The following is a 23,987-nucleotide window of genomic DNA, read 5'->3' on the forward strand; positions in this document are numbered from 1 at the left end:
TGCAGTGGCGCGATCTCCACTCACTACAAGCTCCGCCTCCCGGGTTCACACCATTCTCCTGCCTCAGTGCCCCAAGTAGCTGGGACTACAGGCATCTGCCACCACACCCGGCTAATTTTTTGTAATTTTAGTGGAGACAGCATTTCACCACATTAGCCAGGAAGAACTTCTTAACTTATATCATGGACCATCACAAACCTGGATTACAAGATGTTATTTATACACTGACAAGTTGGAGTTTTACAAAATGCGATTTGTAATATAAACTAGTTAGATAACTCAGAGGGTTTTATTGGCCATATTTTTGTTTATGCTTTATCACAGGCTTTAGTCATTGCTTCCATGTGTTTTCATCCTTCAGGATATCTTCAAGAAGCCTACTTATGGACCAAACAAGTTCTGACCATCATGGAGAAATCTCTGGTCTTGCTCAGGGAGGTGACGGATGGCTCCCTCTATGAAGGAGTTGCGTATGGCAGCTACACCACTAGATCACTCTTCCAATACATGTTTCTCGTCCAGAGGCACTTCAACATCAACCACTTTGGCCATCCGTGGCTTAAACAACACTTTGCATTTATGTATAGAACCATCCTGCCAGGTATATAGTGAGGAGTCAGAAGTGTGAAAACATTAAACTATTGTAATTTTTTCTGATTATGAAAATGAGCTAGACTAGGCAGAGAAATTAGGTCCTTAGAGTTTTGTCATATTGAAATTAAATAGATTTTTTTAATCAAAGAAAAATTGAATTCAAGAGTTGCATATAGCCAGAACATTTTGGAGGCTAATGTGAGTATTTATGATTTAGGTATTATAAAGTTTGGAGGGTTATGGATTAAATACCATTTCTAGGCCCCTTGGTACTTTTTTTTTATATATCCAAACTTGAGTAATATACGAACTCATCTTCATCATTGCAAGCAAAATATAAACATTTGTGATTACCTGTCAGTTTTCCTTTATATGTGATCCCTGATCAATCCTATTTTAATTTTTGGTTTTCAGTCTTTTCTTTCAAACTACACAGACATGATTCAAAATGAAAGATTACACCTACACATTTAAGTTGGATCTTTAGTATTTTAATATTTTATTGAAGTAAATAGTATAGTATAGAAAAGTAAACAAAAAATAATTGCTGTAAAACTTGTAATTTCTTTATTGCTGTGTTGTTTAGCCTTCTAAGAGAACTAGCTAAAAAATATATATACATGATTTAATAATGTATTCATTTCTAGAGAACTTTGTAACCTTTTTTTATTTCTAAAACAGGACTAAGATGTTAGAACAAGTTATAAAGGAAAATTTTATCAGGATAGATTCCCCCCCTTCCTCTTCCTTCCCCAAGGAAATGCAATTTTTAGATGGTGATTCTAGACCTACAACAAATAATACAGTATTTAAATCTTTTGGCTCTGGTAGTATACATACAGATTAATAGAATCTCCATTATTGGACTAGTTAAAAAAATATTGCAGTGCATAAGAACCATTTTAAGATTTAGTTTAGACTTACATTCAAAAAAATATTGCTTTGTTGCTTTTTCTTAGACATGCAGGAGAGGCCTGTTTTGCAATTCGTCTTAGTAAACAAAGGCTACCTGAAGCAAGGGACCTTTAAGAGGTTTCAGTGCTTTGTAATTTAAGCTGAGATCTAAAGGCCTACTACATCAGGAATTGTGTTTGCTGTGAGCTGTGTCTGTGGCTACTTCCTAAAGTGGAAAAGACAGTATGAACATGTCTAAGAGCAGCATTTATATGTTTGTGTTAATTAAACAAACTTTTATTGAACATCTGTATGCCAGGCACTGTACTAGGCAGAGGATTCAAAGAGGAATAAAACACATCTCCTGCTTTCAAGGAATTCACAGACTAGTAGAAGATTCAGAAAATACCATTTTAAAATAAGGTATACTTACAAGATCGTTTACTAAATTATTAGGAACAAAAATATCAGCTGTAAATTACATAAATATAATTGTGGTAACATTTTAGAAGAGGTTCTATGTTAAAGCAATCTGTTTTCAACTATATTTCTCTTTTTTTTTCCTACAGTTGTTACTCTAGTAGCAATTTTTTTGTCTGGCTGAGTTTTCTCCCATGCTGCTTCTTTTTTCATGAACACATGGAGCATATCCAGTCTTAGCTGCTTTTATTTTTCTTCCCTATTCCAAAAATGATATGTGGCTTTATGATCCTTGCATTTTCTCTCCTTTAACTTCCAGCAGTACATACTGGCAGGAGCTACTCTGGGAATTAAATTTTCTTCCTGTAGAAACTCAGTCTCACCCTTGAACTTTATATATAGTATAACTTATACTTTATTGAAGCCAAATTGAAGCATGTTATTTTATTATCTTGGCCTAGAATGCATGTTGAGTTGTGGGAGAGCTAGTGTTCATTCCAGGTCCAGGAACCCAAACTGCACAAGAGGATGTCCCATGTATATATGCAAATATAATCATGTATAGCATGAACATTGGAAAATGAGAAAGGCACGGAATAGGTGTAGCACTAATGTTACCAAGGACAGGTTACCACATAATAAATACAAGCTTGCACACAACATATGTGGAAGACCTTTTGAGGGATTCTGATTAACTGGTCTGGAATAAAATGTGAGGACTGTGATTTTTCTTTTATTTTATCCTTTCCATTACACAATTCTAACTTGCAACTAGATTTGAAAAATCATTGTTTAGACCTATATAGGAGTATGAAGTTTTCAATGTATCTTAACTCTTTCCAACTTACTTTCCTAGGGTTTCAAAGGACTGTGGCTATTGCAGACTCAAATTACAACTGGTTTTATGGTCCAGAAAGCCAATTAGTGTTCCTTGATAAATTTGTCATGCGTAACGGCAGTGGTAACTGGCTAGCTGACCAAATCAGAAGGAACCGTGTGGTGGAAGGTCCAGGAACACCATCCAAAGGGCAGCGCTGGTGCACTCTGCACACAGAATTTCTCTGGTATGACACATTGGGCTAGCTTTAAAGAGAAATGGTACCCAAGGGTACTATTCATGCTATGCACTTGTTTTTTTTGCATTTAAAAAGAAAAACTAAAACACTTTTTAAATATTTTCTCCATGCCACCTGAATATATGAAGTTTCAATTCAACTCATATCACTGTTTTTGAAACTCTTAGAAACTTTACTTTTTTTAAAAAAAATTTCAACTTTTAGATATAGGAGTACATGTGCAGTATACCCAGGTAGTGAGCATAGTACCTAATAGGTAGTGTTAGAAACATTTCTTTATGTTTAACATCTAATTACTGTTTTCAGTTTTTGGTTCTCATATTAGAGATGTCCTACACTTGCACTATTTCATAAATAAGCATGTTTTGATTTTACATCATTTTTTGAAATCATATAAAACAAAACACAAAATTTAGACTAGGTTATTCTGATAATCACACCAAAAAAAGGTAGTAAACTATTTTGTTCTGGTAAGTGGAGCATTATAATCTTCTAATAGCAAAGCTGTTACTAAATTTTCAAAAGTGTTTAAAACAGTTTGACAGTATTTGACAGCTTCACTTTGATAATAAAAGGACCGTGTAAATTTTTTTGCCTTAATCTTTTAAGCCCAGAAAGAGAAGCTTGGGTCTCCTTTTTAAAGTATTGCCAAATATGTTGTTGGCATCCAATAAGTTAAAATCAAAATTACAGGGAACTGATTAATCATTAATCCCTGATGTCTTTTCAAGCTGTTGAAATTTGCATGCAACTCCAAAACAAGCTTTCTTGTAGTTTGCTTCTCTTTATTCTTTTTTTTCAAAATATAAAAAATTAAGGAGGAAAAAATATTAGTAAAATGGTGTCTATAGTTTAACCAGCAATTTAAGATTATTTTCATAGATAAACTAAATATATTAAGATGCAACCATCCTTGAGTTCTCTTACGAGTATGACGTAATTACTTAATAGTTTAACCCATAAATAAGTTACTCATAAATATTCAACCAAGAGAGTTCTATAAAGCTAACTACAGGATTAATGCAATAGGTCAGATTAATGCTAAGTCTAACTTAAAAATCTGCTTTTATGGCAATATGCAAACTGACCAAAAACTGAGAGTAAGATGGCCAATTCAGCTTATATCTACACTTGTTAAATCACATTAATTAAGCCAACATTATACTAGACCTAAGTAGAAATATAATTTCTGATGTCTTGAAACTGAGACTCTAGAACAACAGATGAAACAGTCAATATCAAACACCAATAAGATTAACTCTAGGTGATTGATTCACTTTAGGGAAAAGTACATAGTGCCAAATATAAACATTTATCATACATGAAAATAAGAAGTCATTTATTGTCCAAGAAGCATGGCAGTCATCTGCAGATTAAAACAAAACCAAACCTTTGGACCTGGCTGGTCAGTGGTAGGCACAATTATAAATCCCTCAATATAAGACAGTTTGCTGAAACTTCATCCATTTATATTCTGAGATGTGGTGTTGGCGATACATTTTATCTAATATGTGAAGTTCTCCTCTATTTCAGTTTATTTTTTCAAGGAAAAAAATATTGAGGGAGAACACTTTTCAATACCAAACATTCAATAATATCAGTTACTGCAGAACTATACTTCGTTACAACTCACGGCTTGTTAGAGTCCAGATTCTAACATGGCATTTCTAGAAGAGGAGCCCCTCAACCAGAAATTTGGATGAAGTGCTTAAATCCACGAGGCCCAGTAGTTTGAATGGTCACTCTGACATCATCAAGTGAAGATGGTCCATGTAGAGATTAGAGCAGAAATCATTTCGGGCCCAAACCCAAGGATCACAAATGATAAAGAAATATTCCTCTTCCAGTCACCAAGGGTTTCCCTTTGTGCATACTGATTGTCCTTGGATATTTTCAGAAATGTCCCTAATACACTCCGCACTGCCAGTGCTCCGGGTAGCATTTGTGTGTCGCATCTTCCACATTACCATGTTATGTGTTATTTTCACTGCCATCAGAAAACCATTTAATTTTAAAAAATTAATTTCAGGTATGATGCCAGCTTGAAATCGGTTCCTCCTCCAGACTTTGGCACCCCTACACTGCATTATTTTGAAGACTGGGGTGTCGTGACTTATGGAAGTTCACTACCTGCAGAAATCAATAGATCTTTCCTTTCCTTCAAGTCTGGAAAACTAGGGGGACGTGCAATATATGACATTGTCCACAGAAACAAATACAAAGATTGGATCAAAGGATGGAGAAATTTTAATGCAGGGCATGAACATCCTGATCAAAACTCATTTACTTTTGCTCCCAATGGTGTGCCTTTCATTACTGAGGCTCTGTATGGGCCAAAGTACACCTTCTTCAACAATGTTTTGATGTTTTCCCCAGCTGTGTCAAAGAGCTGCTTTTCTCCCTGGGAGGGTCAGGTCACAGAAGACTGCTCATCGAAATGGTCTAAATACAAGCATGACCTGGCAGCTAGTTGTCAGGGGAGGGTGGTTGCAGCAGAGGAGAAAAGTGGGGTGGTTTTCATCCGAGGAGAAGGTGTGGGAGCTTATAACCCCCAGCTCAACCTGAGGAATGTTCAGAGGAATCTCATCCTCCTACATCCACAGCTGCTTCTCCTTGTAGACCAAATACACCTGGGAGAGGAGAGTCCCCTGGAGACAGCAGCGAGCTTCTTCCACAATGTGGATGTTCCTTTTGAGGAGACTGTGGTAGATGGTGTCCATGGAGCTTTCATGAGGCAGAGAGATGGTCTCTATAAAATGTACTGGATGGACGATACTGGCTACAGCGAGAAAGCAACTTTTGCCTCAGTGACATATCCTCGGGGCTATCCCTACAACGGGACAAACTATGTGAATGTCACCATGCACCTCCGAAGTCCCATCACAAGGGCAGCTTACCTCTTCATAGGGCCATCTATAGATGTTCAGAGCTTCACCGTCCACGGAGACTCTCAGCAACTGGATGTGTTCGTAGCCACCAGTAAACATGCCTACGCCACATACCTGTGGACAGGTGAGGCCACAGGACAGTCTGCCTTTGCACAGGTCATTGCTGATCATCACAAAATTCTGTTTGACCAGAATTCAGCCATCAAGAGCAGCATTGTCCCTGAGGTGAAGGACTATGCTGCTATTGTGGAACAGAACTTGCAGCATTTTAAACCAGTGTTTCAGCTGCTGGAGAAGCAGATACTGTCCCGAGTCCGGAACACAGCTAGCTTTAGGAAGACTGCTGAGCGCCTGCTGAGATTTTCAGATAAGAGACAGACTGAGGAGGCCATTGACAGGATTTTTGCCATATCACAGCAACAGCAGCAGCAAAGCAAGTCAAAGAAAAACCGAAGGGCAGGCAAACGCTATAAATTTGTGGATGCTGTCCCTGATATTTTTGCACAGATTGAAGTCAATGAGAAAAAGATTAGACAGAAAGCTCAGATTTTGGCACAGAAAGAACTACCCATAGACGAAGATGAAGAAATGAAAGACCTTTTAGATTTTGCAGATGTAACATATGAGAAACATAAAAATGGGGGCTTGATTAAAGGCCGGTTTGGACAGGCACGGATGGTGACAACTACTCACAGCAGGGCCCCATCACTGTCTGCTTCCTATACCAGGTTGTTCCTGATTCTGAACATTGCTATTTTCTTTGTCATGTTGGCAATGCAACTGACTTATTTCCAGAGGGCCCAGAGCCTACATGGCCAAAGATGTCTTTATGCAGTTCTTCTGATAGATAGCTGTATTTTATTATGGTTGTACTCTTCTTGTTCCCAATCACAGTGTTAGCACTGAAGCTATAAATTACCTGGTCATTTTGTGATCACAAGAGTCTACGCAAAAAAAAAATTTCTTTACCCCAGATTATCAGATTTTTTTCCCTCAGATTCATTTTAACAAATTAAGGGAAGATATTTTGACACAAGAAAGCAGGAACATGGAGAAATTGGAGCAGGAAAAGAATTTATCAAAGCAATAGAAATAGCTTGGTGGTCCTATGGTGTTTTTGGAAGTATTTGGCATTGCTAATTGAGCAGTCCATATAGTACTACTTTTAGAAGAGACAAAAAGTCTGTTTTTTAAAGTAATGTTTTTTCTTATGAGAAAAAGGTTTAGATAGAATTGGGTTTTATTAATATTAATTTAATGCTATTAGCAATTTCCATATACTATATTATGGACAAGACTGAAGAATACAATTCTGAGAAATATAAAAAATTTTTAATGGTATAGTTATGTTGAAAGATAAATGTTGCTAAGTCCTGGTATGATGGTGTCAGCTTCCTTGGGGAAGTACTTCTTGAGTTATTTAACTAACAGGATCTTTTACTACAGATCTGGATGGCTATTCAGATAACAGCAAAAAATGATAGCAAAAGATCATTAAAAACTTAAAATATATTTTATTAGACAACATTTATCTATGAATGAATATTTCCTTGATGCTGGTCTCTGCACATATATACTTGGTTACTTGTATGCATTCACTGGTTGTTCAATAAATGAGATGATTACAGATAACTTAATACTGTATTTTCCTTATATGGAAAACCGTTGTAGACCCAATAACAGCTAAACCTTTCAAAATAAAATATTTTCTATCATGAATGTTGATTTTCATACCAAAGAAGATGGAGAATCTAAAATTTGGATATGATTCTTATGTTTTTTTAATAGAAAACCTTCTTCAAGTTTATTTTCCTAAATAAACATCATAATTGTGAATTTTCTCTAGTATTCTTCTTCTTTGTTCCATTATATTCAAAATGCATTAACATTTTCCAAAATTTTTGAAGAGAGATCTTTATTTGGACGTGTGTTCATTAAATATATAAAGTAGTGTTTAAATCAAAAGAAGTATTTTTCTCTGCTTATTAACCTTAATTGTTGTTTAAGCATATTTTAAATATTTAAAACAATAGCCAACTTCTGATATTTAAGTAGCACCCAACTTTTAAAAGCATAAAATTTTCAGTCAACTCCTCAGAAGGTAACAGCAGCATAGAATACTAGAAAAATAATCCATAGTTTCTACTTGAGCATAAGAAAATGATATACTTAAAAGGAACTTAATCATCATACATTCAGCATATTTGAGTCATATATTTCTCCTTTGAAATAGAAAATATGTTCAGCTCAAATTTTACAGTAAGGACACACTCACTGATTTATAGGTGTAAAGTAACAACAGTAACCTTTCCTCTTACTTGCTCTTTTAGTTCACAGCAATACCAGTATGTAAACGAAAGACAAGTTGGAGAAACTTACAAGTACCTTTCTGCAGTTCTAATTTGAACCTTCTTGCATAAAGAAAACACAAGTTTGACTTTTAACTGTGCTTCACTTATTATGCTTGGAATCTAGAAAACGACTTCTGAGGAAGTAATTTTTTTTCCCCTCTCATGGACAGTCTCTAGGGAGGATGTCATTACACACTGTTTAAAAGAATAATGTTTTCAAAAGAATAATGCTTCCGTTTGTCCTGCATGGATGCTCTTACTAGGATTTAAACTTGCTTTATGTGACAGATTCTCCGTTTACTTAACCTCACTCAACATTCCTCTCTTTTACTCTTTCTCACTCAAAAGAATGAACTGTCTGAAATGATCAAAAGGAAATTTTAAAAGAAAAAAAAAAGGAAAATTACTCTTTGAGGTTACCAAGCAAACCTGATCTCAGATCCAAACTGAGACATACTTTCTAACAGAGATGAAAAGTGCAAGTGAGTGCCAAACTCGCTTTTCTTTTGTTTTCATTAGGTTAAGACTAGACAATACGTTAGTCACCACAGCATGATCCAGTGTAACATATTAATTCATTTTAAAGTAGTTCTTTAAAAATACGCATCTTTAAAACAAAATGAATTAAAATTATGTGGTTTTTTTTTCTTCTAATGAACTGGTATTTATTTCCTTAAAAAGAAACTTCCTCAGGCAGTGACTTAAGTGGTTAAGTGAAAAAAAAAAATGCTGAAACAAATCACAGCTCTTCATAATGAAACATGTTTTTTTTATCAGGGATAGCTCATATTTGAGTAAAACTAGGGAACTTTTTGTAACTTGAAAACAAAGCAATGTTAAATCTCCCTTGAAACTGAGTAATCAATTATGGAATCTGTTTCAATGCTGCTCACTATGGCAGGAGTGTTTCAAGTTCATTGAATAATATGTGAGCTGTTGTTCAGGGGATTGGCAGAACTCTTGGTCCTAGCCTTAAAGAAAATTTGAGAATCACTAGCATACAGAGCTTGTCAGTGCAGTAAAAGTGGTATATTCCTGGGAAGCTGAGGTGGGAGTATTGCCTGAGCTTAGGAGTTCTATGCTGCAGTGAGCTATGACTGTGCCACTGCACTCCAGCCTTGGAGACAGAGTGAGACCCTGTTTCTCTTTTTTTTTTTTTTTAAGTATATTCCCTTGTTTGTAACTGATTAGCTTATTTCAGTTGATGGTAGATGAGACCTATGGTGGTGGATGAGACCCAGAATCTTCAGAGAGAACATTCTTTTGAGAACGTTGTTTTAATTGTCAAAGTCAGGTGGAAGACCGTGTTCTGGAACTATTTTAATTATTAAAATGTATCACCTAAGATAATTAATTCTTCCACAAATATTTTAGTCATAGTTTTTAAGTACCACATATTCTAAGGTTATCAGAAAATATGTCTTAACAGAATGTTTTGCATACTGAATAATTTGTTTTTGAAAAGGAAAATTTACATTTGACTTACTCAGTTTTTAAAAAATTACTTTTATTTCTAGAGACACAGTCCTTTCTGCATCACCCAGGCTGAAATGTAGTGGCATGATCATAGCTCACTGCAGCTGCAAACTTCCCATCTTAAGCGATTCTTCTGCCTCAGCCTTCCAAAGTACTGGGATTAGAGGCATAAGCCATCATGCCCAGCCAAGTTAAAATTTTTGATAGTTCACAAACCACTCACAAAAGAATCTGAAATTTCCCCAAGTGTTAAGAGAAAGCAAGCTATGAAATGCTATCTTTGTAAGCTTAAAAGTAAATTCATGTGTTTTCTTAAAAATATAGAACAAGATTAAAATGAATATAGTCATAGGTATGAGGGGCATGTAATTTATCTTCCAACTGGAGATACCTTTGAGAGTTAAAGGAGGAGCAATTAATTGTTATTCCAGGACAACAGAAATAAATCGAAATTATACCAGGTGAACTGAGACATATGGTCATCTTTGTCATAGCTTAATTCAGGAAAAAAGGAGTTAGGGAAGTGTGAAGGTCTAACTCAAAGTTTGGTGCTTTTTAAACAAGTTTAAGGAACTTGAGATGACCTGATTGAGACTCCTAAATCTACAGATGAGGAAAGCAAGCCTCAGGCAAGGGGGGCCTGATCCTTTCCCTGTTCCCTGTGTATTCCCTGTCTGTGGCAAAGCCCATTGGCTTGATTCTCTTCTCTTTAGCTTCATGTTGAGAAGTAGTTTCTTTCTGCAGTTTATTTAATTTACTGGCAAAATGACGTATTTTTTTTCAGCCATGTTTCAGCTAGATATTTACTTTATGCATGTAATGTCAATGAAGTACTCATAAGTTTTCAAGAAATGACTGATATAAATCATACGTTCCACTACATAGTCTAAATATTTAGTTTTTGGTCATCTATTTTAATATGTTCAAATTCTGTTAAGACGTAGTCACTATGTGAAGAATAAAAATAGACAAAGTTGCATTATGACTTTTCTTCTTGTATATACAGTTTCCCTCTTGGTTTTGGGATTTTTTTAATTGAATTTTTATTTGGCATAAATTATAAACATACATGATTGAAAAAGTAAAATAGTACTAGAAGGCTTATTTAAAAAACAAAACAATCCTCTGTCCCTTCCCTTCTCATTCTTAGCTTGTACTTCCCAGAAGTAACCAATTTCTAATGCTTTTGGCTGTTACATATATTGTGTACTTGTTTACAATAAGGTCTAAAACTACCTACTAATGAAGATTTAGCTCTCTTACCCATTCTTTATACTTCTTGGAAGATAATAGGTGCTATGGAGGGAAAAGTCAGGGTAAGGAGACTGGGAAGAGGAGGCCATAATTTTAAATGTGGTGATCAGGCTAGGCTTTATTGATGTCTCCACTTCCATTCTGTGTGTCATTTTGAAAATCTGTTTGCTGTTAATTTAATGGGGTTTTAGGAAGGAACTGAAGGAAATTTATATATTGAGTGCAGTATGTTTAAATGGAAGTCCCACATCACTTTTCAGTTGAGTTAACAAATAACGAATGACAATAACATATTTACAGAGCATCTACTATATGCCAAGTATTGTTTTAGGAACTGAAGATATGGTAGAGAATAGGAATAATAAAAGCTGGCCCTCGTATAGTTTATGTTCTAGTGGGAGCAGATAATAACAGTAATAGTGCAGGATGTCAAGTAGTGGTAAGTACCGTGGAGAATAAAGCAAGGGGAGGGGATGTAAGGTGATGGTGAATTGGTACTGTCCCATAAACAGTGGTTTCTGATGTGATTACTTATGATCAGACACTTGAAAGAAATAAGGGAATGAATCACAGGGACATCTAAGAGAGAGGAGCATTCCAGATAGAACAGCAGTTCGAAGGCCCTGAGCTCAGTATGTGTTTGTTGTATTCAGGACTAGGAGGCCAGTGTGGCTAGAGCAGAGTGGGGGAGGGGAGGGTGATAGGAATAGGATCAGATCATACATGCCCTCACAGACTGCAGCAAAGACTTAGATTATGAGTTGGGGAGTCAGTTGCAATGAACCGAGATGTGGCTGACTGCAGGAGGAATAAGTAGTAGGAAGTGGGTCCAGGAGGTTGTTTTAGCCATGTTAAGTTTAAGATACTTTCTAAAAATCCAAGTGGAGATGTACCAGCCTGGAATCCAGGGGCAGGCTCTGGCTGAAGATATAATTGTTGGTGCCTTCTTAAAGGTTAAACAGAAATTTACTAGCTGTGTGAGAGGAGAAGTGCATTCTGGGTAAATGGAATAGAATAAAGAAAAAAGTACGAAAAAGCAAACCTGGTTCAGGAATTCTCCAGACTGGTAGTGTTGGCCCACAGGGTGTGTGATGGAGAATGGGTGACGATGAAACTGAAAAGGCAAGCAGGAAGGCTTTTGTGCAGGACTTTGTAGGACATGCTAAGGAATCTGGACTTTATTCTGCCATGACGGCTGCTCAACCATTTTTATGCCTCAGCGTAACTGAGGGCTACAACATAACACCCATCACTCAACAAGCATGGCAGCAATTTTCGTGGGATAGGAAATGTGTATGGGAGCAAAAGGGACATGGGTGAGGGGTGGTGATGATGCCACATATACCTGTGTGTGTGTGAAGCTTTGAAAAATCCCTGAGATGGTTCTGATATGCCCCCCATATTCCATATGTTTACTCCCTGGGGCGAAGTGGGGCAGGGAGGGAGTACCCTCTACTTAGAAATCACTGCAAGCAGTGGCAAGCCATTAAAGAATTTTCTGTTTAAATAATCAGATTTGCATTTTAGAAAGGCAATTTTAGCTTCAGTGTAGAGGGTGGACCCAATGGGGAAGAGGTTAGGATGCCATTTCCATAGTCTGGGTAGAAGACAATTAGCTCCTTGAATAAGTCTGGAGAGGGAATGTTTAACTCCTAGCCCACAGGCAAAATGTGTGGCCAAAGGAATGCATATTTTGTGAAAGTATTGATCAGAAAGATAATAAGTCAAGGATCCCTAATGGTATATGTGTCTGAGTCTTATTTATTATAAGAAAAGCATGGTTGCCTGCCATGGCTCTGCTCCAGTCACCCTGACTATCCCTTAATAAGCCCGGGAAATTGTTCAAATATTTCTGCTATTTGTATTTTCACCTTGCCTTGTTCAGGGACTTCACCTAGAATGGTATAGCTGGAGTACAGGGTGTGTATGTAGTGGCGGGTGATAGAAAATGAGACTGGAAAAGTAGACCAGGCTCCAGGGCAGGAGGGTCTCTTTTCCTCACTCCATTTAATTTAAAAAAGAGATAGTTCCAATTATATAAGCATTGTGATTAATGCAGGCAGTTGGAGTACTTTCTAAATCAGAAAAGTAAAAGTGCTGCTCCTTCTACATATCTCTAGAAATTTGTTATGGGGAAGTCTTTATCAAAGACTGTTCCTATGTTTTCAGTAGAATTTCTTAAGAAAAGAGCTTCTAAAAACATTCAGTCAGCCCAGCACATTCCAAATTAAATAATGGGAATTGTGTTTAGTATTTATTTAGGAATTCTTTTCTGAACAAAAAAATGTGTTCAATGGTCTAGGCACTTCCTTTTTCTTCCAAAGAAATGGTAATAACAGGACACTAGAAGTACCTTTCTGTGTAAAGCGAACCTTGTCAGTTTTCCTTACTTTGTACTTTTCAGTCTCTGTTGTTTACCATTTTTGTCCAGGATCAGAGACCTCCAGTAAAATAAAAGGAACTTCTGTTTATTGTCTCCTTGATAATCTTGATTTCTAAACTCCTTTACTCCTCTCTTGAAAGAATTTGTTTTACTGACAAAAGAATGGATCCAGGTCATTTAGTAGAGTTCTGAAGAGAATTCTTAGAGCACTCTATATATTCAAACCTCCGTATTTTTTGATACAAAAAGGACTGATGAAAGGAAGACATGATTCTTTTGAAAGATTAATTCACAGAATTTTTTATCACAGTTGAAATATCAATTGCAATAACAACTGAAAACTGATTGCTATTACTGAACACTGCCCTTAGGTGGCTCACTCTTAGGAGACACAAAGTCACTGGACTACAATCCTTTAGGGCGGGGATTGTGTCTCTTGCTCGTTGTATATACATGGTTCTTACACAGTGCCTGGCATTCAAAAAATGCATTCAAAAAATTTTGGTATTCAAAAAATGCTTGATGAATTGACTGATTGACTGCCTGAATGAATAAATAAATTGGTGGATTAATGACTGAATGGAGTACAGAAGACTGTGGTCCCAGAAGACCTTAACATTGAGCTTGCTGCAGACTGAATGTTTGCCTCCTCTCAAAATAAATATGTTGAAACCTAATCCTTAATGTGATAGTATTAAGATGTGGGGCCTTTGGAAAGTGATTAGTTTATGAAGGTGGAGCCCTTGTGAATGGGAGTAGTATTCTTATAAAAGATACCCCAGAGAGGTACCTTGTCCCTTCCAACATGTGAGGCTACAGTGAAAAGATGGTCATCTGTGAACCAGGAAGTGAGTCCTCACCAGATACCACATCTGCTGTGCTTTGATCTTGGATTTCCCTGTCCCCAGAACTGTGGTAAATAAATTTCTGTTGTTTGTAAGCTACCTAGTCTATGGTGTTTTTGTTATAGCAGCCTGAATGAGATAAGATAGAACATAGTTCTTATAATGAGCTAACATCACTAACCTCTCAGTTAGCTGTGAACTGTGGCCCTGAGAGATGCTCCAACTAGATCCTAGAGCTGTTTCAACACTGTCACCTCTGAGCTATGTGGAGGCCTAAAATTCAATCTCCAGGACAGGGTACATGTGAAAGACAGATGTTAACAAGGTAAGCAAGCAGCTGCTTATATGACTGCTAAACACAGGGTGGTCCCAAGTGGGATGGAGAGCCCAGATTCCAAAGCACAACTTAAAATAACACACCGTTTGTGTGGGATGTTGTAAACTACCAGTAATCAACAGACTATTGCTAAACTTCAGCCATTGCCCATAAGAATGCCTTGTGAGTTCATGACACTGTGCAATGGAGAAAGCATGGCCATGCCAGCAAAGCAGACTTCCTAGAGAACATAGGACAATGTGGTGTGGGTGCCAAGGGTGTGGGCAAGCAGTGTGGTTGGGAGGGTTGGTTATTCAGCTGGCTTTTCTGCCACACCTGCACACGTGGAGAGTCAACCATGGCACCTGTTGCCTAGTGCATGTTTTAAGAGTCTTATGGATGATGAGAGGACCTTTGTGAATTCACTACTGAAGATAGGTCATTTTTAATTAAAAAAATAATTTGGATGTCAGAGGAAGAAGTAGGGAATGGAAGAATATTTTATAATTCTGTAAAAGAAGTTTTGTTTCTTAAATGGTATGTAATGAGCCCACATGCAGGCTTATTTTATAAAATGTGCTAAAATTCATAAAAACATTACCTAGTCCAAGTTTACACCATTATTATGCTAAAGCTTACTAGATAGCAATGATAATAACAGCCTTACTGAAGCCTAGCAAAGTTTGAAGAAATTTATACCCATCTGCATACTGTAAGGAAGATAATAGCTACAGCCCCATCTTATAAATTAGGAAGCTAGGTTCAGAGAGGCTAAGAACTGTGACCAGAGACATACGGCCAACAGTAATTATGGATTAGAGCATAAAACTCAAAATAAAACAATGTTCTAAACTTGAATTTTAATTATTTAGAGTGCTCAAAATGCTACATTATAATCATTAAAAATATTGAGTTATAAGCATAGTTACATCAAAACTGTTAAACTTTCACCATAATTGTTTGCCTTTAATCTCATGAAACTTAAGTGAACAAGCAAAAGCATTGTCAAAGTAGATTATCTTTGTTAAAGATAGACTACTGGGCCAGGTGATGTACCTCACATCTGTAATCCCATACGTTGTGGGGCTGAGGTGGCAGATAGCTTAAGCCCAGGAATTCGAGACCAGCCTGGGCAACATGGTGAAACCCTGTCTCTTCTAAAAATACAAAAATTAGCTGGGTGTGGTGGTGCACACCTGTAGTGCCAGCTGCTGTGGAGGCTGAGGTGGGAAGATTGCTTGAGTCCCAGGAGGCAGAGGTTGCAGTGAGCCAAGATCAGGCCTCTGCACTCCAGCCTGGGCACAGAGTCAGATCCTATCTCAAAAAAAAAAAAAAAAAAAAGACTACTGAACATCCTTACATTTTAGAAATTACTATAACTATTTGTCATAGTTTAGGATCCTGCAGCACAGCCTGCAGACATCATAAAATAATCAGTTGCAAAACCAGACTTCCGCTTTTTGTGTCTACTCTCATCTTGCACCCAAACTATGAGTCACTTTGATTGAGCTTCATAAACATAAAAACAAATTATTTACTAATATATTTATCTACAGTCTCCATCTCTTAATTTAGTATTGTTTCCTGGACTTTTAAGACCGTGTCATAAATGTTTGTGGTTTTGCAGGTGTTTGAAGTGAATGGAGTCATTGTAAAACGCTTTCAATCAGCTGACCAATGCTTTATATAACATAAACCTACTTTATCATCCTCTCCTAAAGAAGAGAAGATTTAGCTAGAATAATTATTAACAGAAGATGTGGAGATATAGAAGAAACTAGAAAATATTTCACAATCAATACATCTTTCAAGCAGTCAATCATTTGTCACTCATATTGCTTTTTTAAACCCAGCCTTACATGGAAGGAATAAATGGAACTCCAGTTTGGTTTTTCTTCTTTTTTTTTCTGTTAAGGCAAATTTAAAATTTTTTTGGTTTACTTTTCATTGAATTTTGTCAATTCTTGGTCGAATGTATGTATGTGTGTGTTTTTTAAAGAGGTCATGCCTGTTTCTTTTTTTTAACAAACTAGAAGTATACATTATAGAATGTTAGAATTGAAAGAGACCCCAAAGATGATCTAGTTCAGCCTTCCCATTTGACAGTTGAGGAAACACTTTGTTTGGCATTTCTTTACTTTAAGGAAAGTTGGGCCACTGCCAAAATCAACACTGCCTGCTTTGACTTTTCACTGCTTGTCCGACAAACCCTAGGTTGGGGGAGATATACAAACAGGGACTCAAACAAGCAACATCATGCCATCAGCCATCATTCTGGTTGTTGTCTTATTCTTCCCCAAAATAATTTCAAGTCAACTATAGACATAAACACTTGAACTGTATTAATTTATTTATCAGATAAAAATGGCGGATATTTTGCTTACTAAAAATCTGATTATTTCTTTGGCTCCTGGTTAGATGAGCAAGTCAAACGTTAACAACCTGAGTACAATCGTCTATTACAAAACAGTGAATCAGCGCCCTCTAGCACATTTCTGAGTCACTACTTTTTAAAAAAACCTTTTAAAAAATGTAACTGAAACTAAAATATTCTAAACACTGTGCTGGGCTTCTCATACTATCTCATTTTTAATTCTCATAAAATTGTACAACATAGCTTAAGACAGCTCTGTAAGTAGACAAAGATAATATACAATGTAGTGAGGGCTACTTCGTGTGTGGGAAGAGAGTTGTGGTCAGAGAGCAGCTGACTCTACTGAGGGAGGCAATGATGAATGAGAAGAGGCCCTGGATCCCTCGGAGCTCCCCCCATAGTAGGAGAGACAGATCCCTGGAAAGGAATGTTGCAATAGGCATGTCAAGAACCATTGCACAGTTATTTCTTTTTAAATGGTGTGAGAGCAAAAAAAACAGAAATGCTAACTCTGGGGGTTTTGAAGATGACTTAAATGAAGAAGTTACATCAGACTGAGTATTAAAGGAAGAGAGTAGTTTGCCAGGTGAAAAACAGAAATGTCATTCAAGGAAGCAAGAAAAACAAGTGAGAAGGCATGGTATTGGGGAAGACTGTGATGTGTATGCACAGGAAATGTAAGTGGGTCAGTGGTGCTGGAAACCAGGGTGCATGGGATGAAGTGGGGTGGAGATGTGTGGAGCAAGTCTGGGACAAGCTCTGTGCCAATGTAGGGATATGGAAGTTGTCCTCCGGAAAACTGGAAGTATTGGAGGTTTTCAGTTGGAAAATAATGTAATTGGATTGCTTTCTTTCTCTTGCCATAAAAATTAAGAAATATAATCCTTAATGAGGAAAAAGTAATAAAACATTAAAACAGATATAGTGTATAAAGCATAATTATAAACACCACTGTAACATATAACATTGTGAAAACCCTTCATCTCCTCCCCAGTCATATGTCTTGGAAGCCCCAAAAATGATAACCACTGTCCTGATTCTTAATCACTTCTTCGTTGTTCCTTAGTTTTTTCACTTATGTATACATACTCAGAAAAGAGAGTCTATTTAGACTAGTTCTGAACTTTTTATAAATGGAATTATACTGAACATATTCTTTGTGTTTAAGTTTTATTGCTCAATGTTTTGTTTTAAAGATTCATCCTTGTTGATTGTTCCTGTGGCAATATTTATTTACATTGCTATATAGTATTTTCTTGTTTGACTATTTCACAGTTTATCTTGTCTGTTGTATATTTTTTCTTTGGTTTTTAAAATCATTCTTATGTTTATTTGATCAGTTTTTATGTTTATTACCAGTTCTTTTATACCAACTTTTTAAAAATAGCAATTATGAACAATATGAGCTTTTGTACTCTGTATCCCATTCACATGGTGCATAACAGTCTCTAGGGTATACTCAAATTCACTTTTTAAAAGATTTTATTTTTCTATGAGCAGTTTTAGGTTCATAGCAAAATTCAGAGAAGGGTATAGCGATTTCCCATATACCTCCTGCTCCCACACATGCATATCCTCCCCCATTATCAACACACCCCACCAGAGTGATATGTTTGTTGCAACTGATAAACGTACATTGACACATGATAATCACCCAAAGTCCACAGTTTATATTACGGTTCACTCTTATGTACATTCTACATGTTTGGACAGATGTATAATGACCTTTGTCCACCATTGTAGTATCCAGATTAGTTTCACTGCCCTGAAAATCCTCTAGGTTCTGCTTGCTGATTCCTCTTGCCCCACAACTTCTGGCAACCACTGATTATTTTACTGTCTTTAGAGTTTTGCCTTTTCCAGAATAGTTGTAATTATACAGTATGTAGCCTTTTCAGATTGGCTTCTTTCACTTAGTAATATGCATTTGTTTCTTTCATGTCTCTTCATGGCTTGATAGCTCATTTCTCTTTAGCATTGAATAATATTCCATTGTCTGGATGTGCAATAGTTTATTTACCATTTATCCATTCACCTACTGATGGACATCTTGGTTGCTTCTAACTTTTGGCAATTACAAGTAAAGTTGCTATAAACATCCATTTGCAAGTTTTTTTGTGGGCATAAGTTTTCAGTTCAATTGAAATATCAATTGGTATCAATTGGATAGATACCAAAGAGCATGATTGCTGGATCATATCGTAAGAGTATCTTAGTGTTGTAAGAAACTGCCAAACTGCCTTCCAAAGTGGCTGCACCATTTTGCATCCCCACCAACAACAAATGACATATTCATTTTTCAGGAAGTTAACTCTGACAGGACTGAGTGGCATAAACTCAGTGAGGTGATGTAATGAGAATGTGGACCACATTCAGTGAGGTTTGAGAGGAGAAGTCCACGCTGAGGGGTGGACCTGAAGCAGACTTAAGCTGCACAAGAAATGGAGTGGCATCACCAGTGACCCTGAGTTTTCTAGCTTGAAAGATTAATATCCTTATCTGACATCAAAATTCGGGAAAAATAAGTTGTAACATAAGCTGAGTTCTATTTTATGTTTGAAGTGATTGCTAGAAAAATAAGTGAAGATATCTTCTAGGCATTTAAAAATGCCCATGTAGAACTTAGGAAAGGGAGATGAATATTTGGAAATGTTAACACAGAGTTGGTTGTTGAAGCCATAGGAAAAGAGAATAATGATCATTACCAACACTTTTGAGCATTTACTATGTGCCAGGCACTATTAGAAGAATGTTGTATGTTTCAACTCTTAATTTTCACAACAACCCAATGAGGCAGGTAATATTATTTTCATTTTACAGATAACTGAGGCACAGAGAGATCTATTAGCTTGCTCAAGGTCACATGTCTAGTCGGTGGTGGTGCCAAGAGGAGATTGTTCAGGGTTGTATGTGGAAAGTACCGAATTTTAGTGAGTACCAATATTAATGGTTGGGAGGAGGAGGGAGAGCCTATGAAGGAGGCTTGGATGAATAGTCATGGAGTCTGGAGGAGAGCCAGAGAGTGTTATTAGCAGCCACATTTAAATTACCTTAATAAGATAAGTACTGCAGGTGCCTGGCACTACCAGAGGAGGTCAGGTATCATGCCAAAGTACAGTCACAGATCGTCAAGCTCTGAATCCACCTGTGAATGAAACTTATTCAAGATTGGTTCATTGCTTCCAAGAAAGGAGGTGAACTTTTAAAAGAAATCTAAAAGTAAAATATAAAAAAATATTTCTTTCCCTTGGGTTGCTTTCTCAGCTAAAGTAAAAAGAAAAATCCCTCCCATAAATAATTCAGTTATGTGTGGCTATGGAAAGATGGTGGACAATGGGGAGTCGGGGTAGTGGGGAAGAGAACTGTGCTGAGTAAACAAGACAAAAGCAGTTGAGCTGAGTAGGAAGGAGAACAGGAAGAGGTCTGGGACAGTCCCTGTTCTGCCCAGGCCTGCACCTCCACCATCCCCCACTGTGGCTTGGTGACTCTGATTAAAGTGCATGGGAGTAGGTGTCCAGGTGGCCCTGCAGCTGCACCTGGAACTTAGCCCATGACCTTGTTTCTTCCTGGTGTTGCCTTGTTCCTCTGTGGATAAGCTACCTACTGTTTCCCACAGGGTTGGCAATTCAAGATTCCTTATGTTATTCTGAGCTGTGTGATGTGCTCAGACCAGCATGGCCTGTGCAGAAGGGCTCACATTCTGAGCTGAATAAAATAGGCATGGTGCTGGCTCTGCAGTAAGAGAAGAGAAAATCTAAGCCTGCTTCTCATTCATTCATTCATCGATTCACTCACTATTCCCACAAATATGTACTGAACACCTACGAAGTCCTAGGCACTATGCCAAGACCTGTGTAATTGAAAGAGGATTAAGTCAGGTGTTATCTATGCCCTCTTGGAATGTATAATCTAGTGGAGGAGATGAACAAAAATTAACAAGCAACAAATGAAAGATAAAACTGCTACATGTAATAAGGAAAAAATGCAGCTAAGAAAGGTGAAGGGGTGGATGGGGAACTATTTAGAAAGACTGGTCATAGAAGATGTAGTGGAGACTTCCTGTACTCATCCATGTCAGGTTCTCTGCCTTTAAGGCATGGGAAAGAACCATACTTCCTCTTTCCATTGCAGTTAGGTGAAACCTTGTGGCTACTTCTGAACAGATATTGGTATTTGAAGCAGGGTGCTTTAGTAATTAAAAAACCCTAAAATATGTGGCATGGGCTTGGCAGTTCAGTGGTGGACAGCATAGAAATTGATAATGGAGGCTAGATAGATGACAATTCTTGTTATGTGGTGGTTGGTAAAGCCAACTTCTGTATTAACTTGGAGGAAGATTATGTAGCTAAAGAAAATATGACTCTAAGGGAAAGGGTTGGAAAATAACGTGTCTACTGTGTGTTGGCAACTACTAGCTATTTTTTAAAGGAATATAAAACTATTAACAACTGTTCACCAGTATTTACAATAAAGTAAACAATATACAGTTGAATAACATTCTGATTACTACAAAGTTGTTCTTCCTGGCTTTTGCTGAACCAGTAAAGCAAATTGAAGATTGAGGCTACATGTAAAGAATGAGTTGGGGTAAAGAAAAAACATGCAGGTCAATAGGTTAGATTACAAAAGGTTGTTCACACATTTGTAGCAGCAGGTCCTAAACTGCCAACATCTCTAACCATCTGAGTAGGTTTCTATGAGCCAAGTCTTACATATTCCATTCATCATGACCTTTTAGTCAATGTAGCAACAGGGATTTCAACATTTTGTTAAGGAATGGCACACTAGGGAAATTTTTAAATGTTCATTTAATTTAGTTCTGTTTAGCTAGTTAAAACACACTAGCATTTGTCTACTTTCCTCATCTGGATGAGGAAACCTGCTGTGATGGCAGTGATAAAGTTTTTCCTTTTAGGAATTTTGCAAATAAACCACTGCAATTATAGATGCTTTAAAATTATCCAATTTAAATTGTCCTATTTAGAATTACTTATTTCACTTGAAATGTATGGCTTCAGGAAAATTTTCAATTTAACTTGAAGTGATTATCTCTTATTTTGCTCGGAATAATGGCATCTCAGAAACATGGGTTTACCTGTGATTTTTTGTTTGTGTGAATGCTTAAAAACAAACAAACAAAAAATTTACATATGCATTTTATGGATACACACACACACACACACACACACAAAAATGTAAATAATCTAGAATGGTCCTTAGGCTTATAAGAACACAAGTTTTTTTTTTTGTTTTTTTTTTTTTGTTTTGTTTTGTTTGAGACGGAGTCTCGCTCTGTCACCCAGGTTGGAGTGCAGTGGCGCGATCTCAGCTCACTGCAAGCTCCGCCTCCTGGGTTCACGCCATTCTCCTGCCTCTGCCTCCCGAGTAGCTGGGACTACAAGCGCCCGCCAACACGCCCGGCTAATTTTTTGTATTTTTAGTAGAAACGGGGTTTCACCGTGTTAGCCAAGATGGTCTTGATCTCCTGACCTCGTGATCCGTCCGTCTCGGCCTCCCGAAGTGCTGGGATTACAGGCGTGAGCCACCGCGCCCGGCCAGAACACACGTTTTGATTGAGTAATGACTATGGACATTTCCCCCAACACTTAGAAAAGCTGTTCTTTAATGAAGAGGAAATAATATACCATGGGATCAAATGTTCTTTTCTGATAAAGGAAGCAACTACGGAAAGTTTTTGTTTGTTCAAAGTAACCAGTGCTATGGATTCAAAAAAAACCCCAACAACTCTTCCAACGCTACTTTCAAAATGAACATATCAAACTTGATTTTCATTAGCATGTAGTTCTTTCATCACACTAGTAAATCAAAATCCAAGACCCAAGTTTTATATATATATATAAATATATATATATAAAACAATGTGAACAATTACTGAGCTTCATCTTCTGGACAAGAATGCCAAGTTAGTCTCTCTTCATAAAAAGCAATTACAATTTGAGGACACTTCATATTTGCCTCTTTCGCCAGCACCAAGTCTGCCTCATCTGAATCTTTCCATTTCATGAGAAACATCAATTCTCCACTGCTGTCTGTGGCACCAATTATTCTTTCAGGATCAAGACCTCTGGCAAATCCTCTTGGTTTGTCAGCAGCATGTCTTTTCTTCTTTGATTTGCTGTCATCAGATTCACTGTCAGATAAAGATTTTCTTTTTTACCATCTTTTTCTTTGCCAGCTTTCTGAGAGTTAAGAAATGCTTCAATCAATTCTGGACAATCTAAATTTTCTTCAGGTTCCCAAGTATTGTCGCATCTGTAAATCCCTTCCACTTCAGGAAATATTCCACTTTCCCATTCACTACATGTCGACCTAGTACTTTTTCCACCACAAATTCTTCAGGCTCTGCCTCTTCAACTTTCTTACTTTTTACCATTCTGTTTTTTTCCCCCATTTTTTGCAATGTAGTTTTATTGGAGGCCATTTTTTATAGCATACTTGAAGAGCTATTATTCACTGTCTCCAAGCTGCTCCAGGTCGCACGTCTGCAGCGTCTCCGGCCCTGCACGCCTACCACTACTAGCTATTTTTTTTGACAAGGCTTTATAAACTCAAGAAAAGAATTGGTTGATTTGTTAACAAATATGAGAAGGAATGGAACTATTTCAGAAAATTGGGGCCTTGCAAAATTGGAAATCCTAACAGGCTTTAAACTCCAAATACTAAGTCAGAAATTGAGGAAGCCTTGAAAGATGAAGCCCATTAAAATAACCTGTGGAAAGGTAAAATTAGAAGTATGGTGTCTCCACCTATTGATAATGCCTTTCAATAGATTAAGGAATTTCAGGGCAGATAAAATTAAGGTATTCAATTGGATAAATACACACGGCAAAGATCAAATTAAAGTTGTGGCTTTTCCACAGAAAATCATAGACTCATGTATATTCAGGGTACCAGTAGTGGCAAGAGAGATATAAAGATAGACATGAAGATCTAGATAGAGAGGGAGGAAGAGACAGAGGAAGCTGGATGGATAGGAGGACCAGGGAAAGAGGGACAGAGAGACAGAGAGGGAGAGAGAGAGAGACACGGAGGATGGGGCAAGAAAGCAAAATGATACAGTATATCTGAGAACCAGGTCTTGGAAAGAATGGTGGA

The 23,987-nt window shown here is 37.1% G+C and overlaps 1 protein-coding gene and 1 pseudogene across 11 annotated transcripts in view; one reads left to right on the top strand and one right to left on the bottom strand.

Annotated features, from left to right (window-relative positions):
• Positions 1-7,708, top strand: part of DSE (dermatan sulfate epimerase) — a 167,589-nt gene extending 159,881 nt beyond the window's left edge. For 10 of the 11 annotated variants that reach the window (XM_055261950.2, XM_055261961.2, XM_055261975.2 and 7 more), the window contains 3 exons: positions 362-601; positions 2,765-2,972; positions 5,014-7,708. In XM_055261950.2, the coding sequence (XP_055117925.2) occupies positions 362-601; positions 2,765-2,972; positions 5,014-6,772 (2,207 nt within the window). In that variant the 3' untranslated portion in view covers positions 6,773-7,708. The remainder of the gene's footprint in view (positions 1-361; positions 602-2,764; positions 2,973-5,013) is intronic. The other variant, XM_055262030.2, reaches the window with a different exon arrangement.
• A 14,873-nt stretch (positions 7,709-22,581) lies between these two features.
• Positions 22,582-23,397, bottom strand: LOC129463169 (chromobox protein homolog 3-like; annotated as a pseudogene).
• Positions 23,398-23,987: the final 590 nt, after the last annotated feature.

The sequence above is a fragment of the Symphalangus syndactylus genome, chromosome 2 (assembly GCF_028878055.3).
Source record: "Symphalangus syndactylus isolate Jambi chromosome 2, NHGRI_mSymSyn1-v2.1_pri, whole genome shotgun sequence".
NCBI lineage: Eukaryota > Metazoa > Chordata > Mammalia > Primates > Hylobatidae > Symphalangus > Symphalangus syndactylus.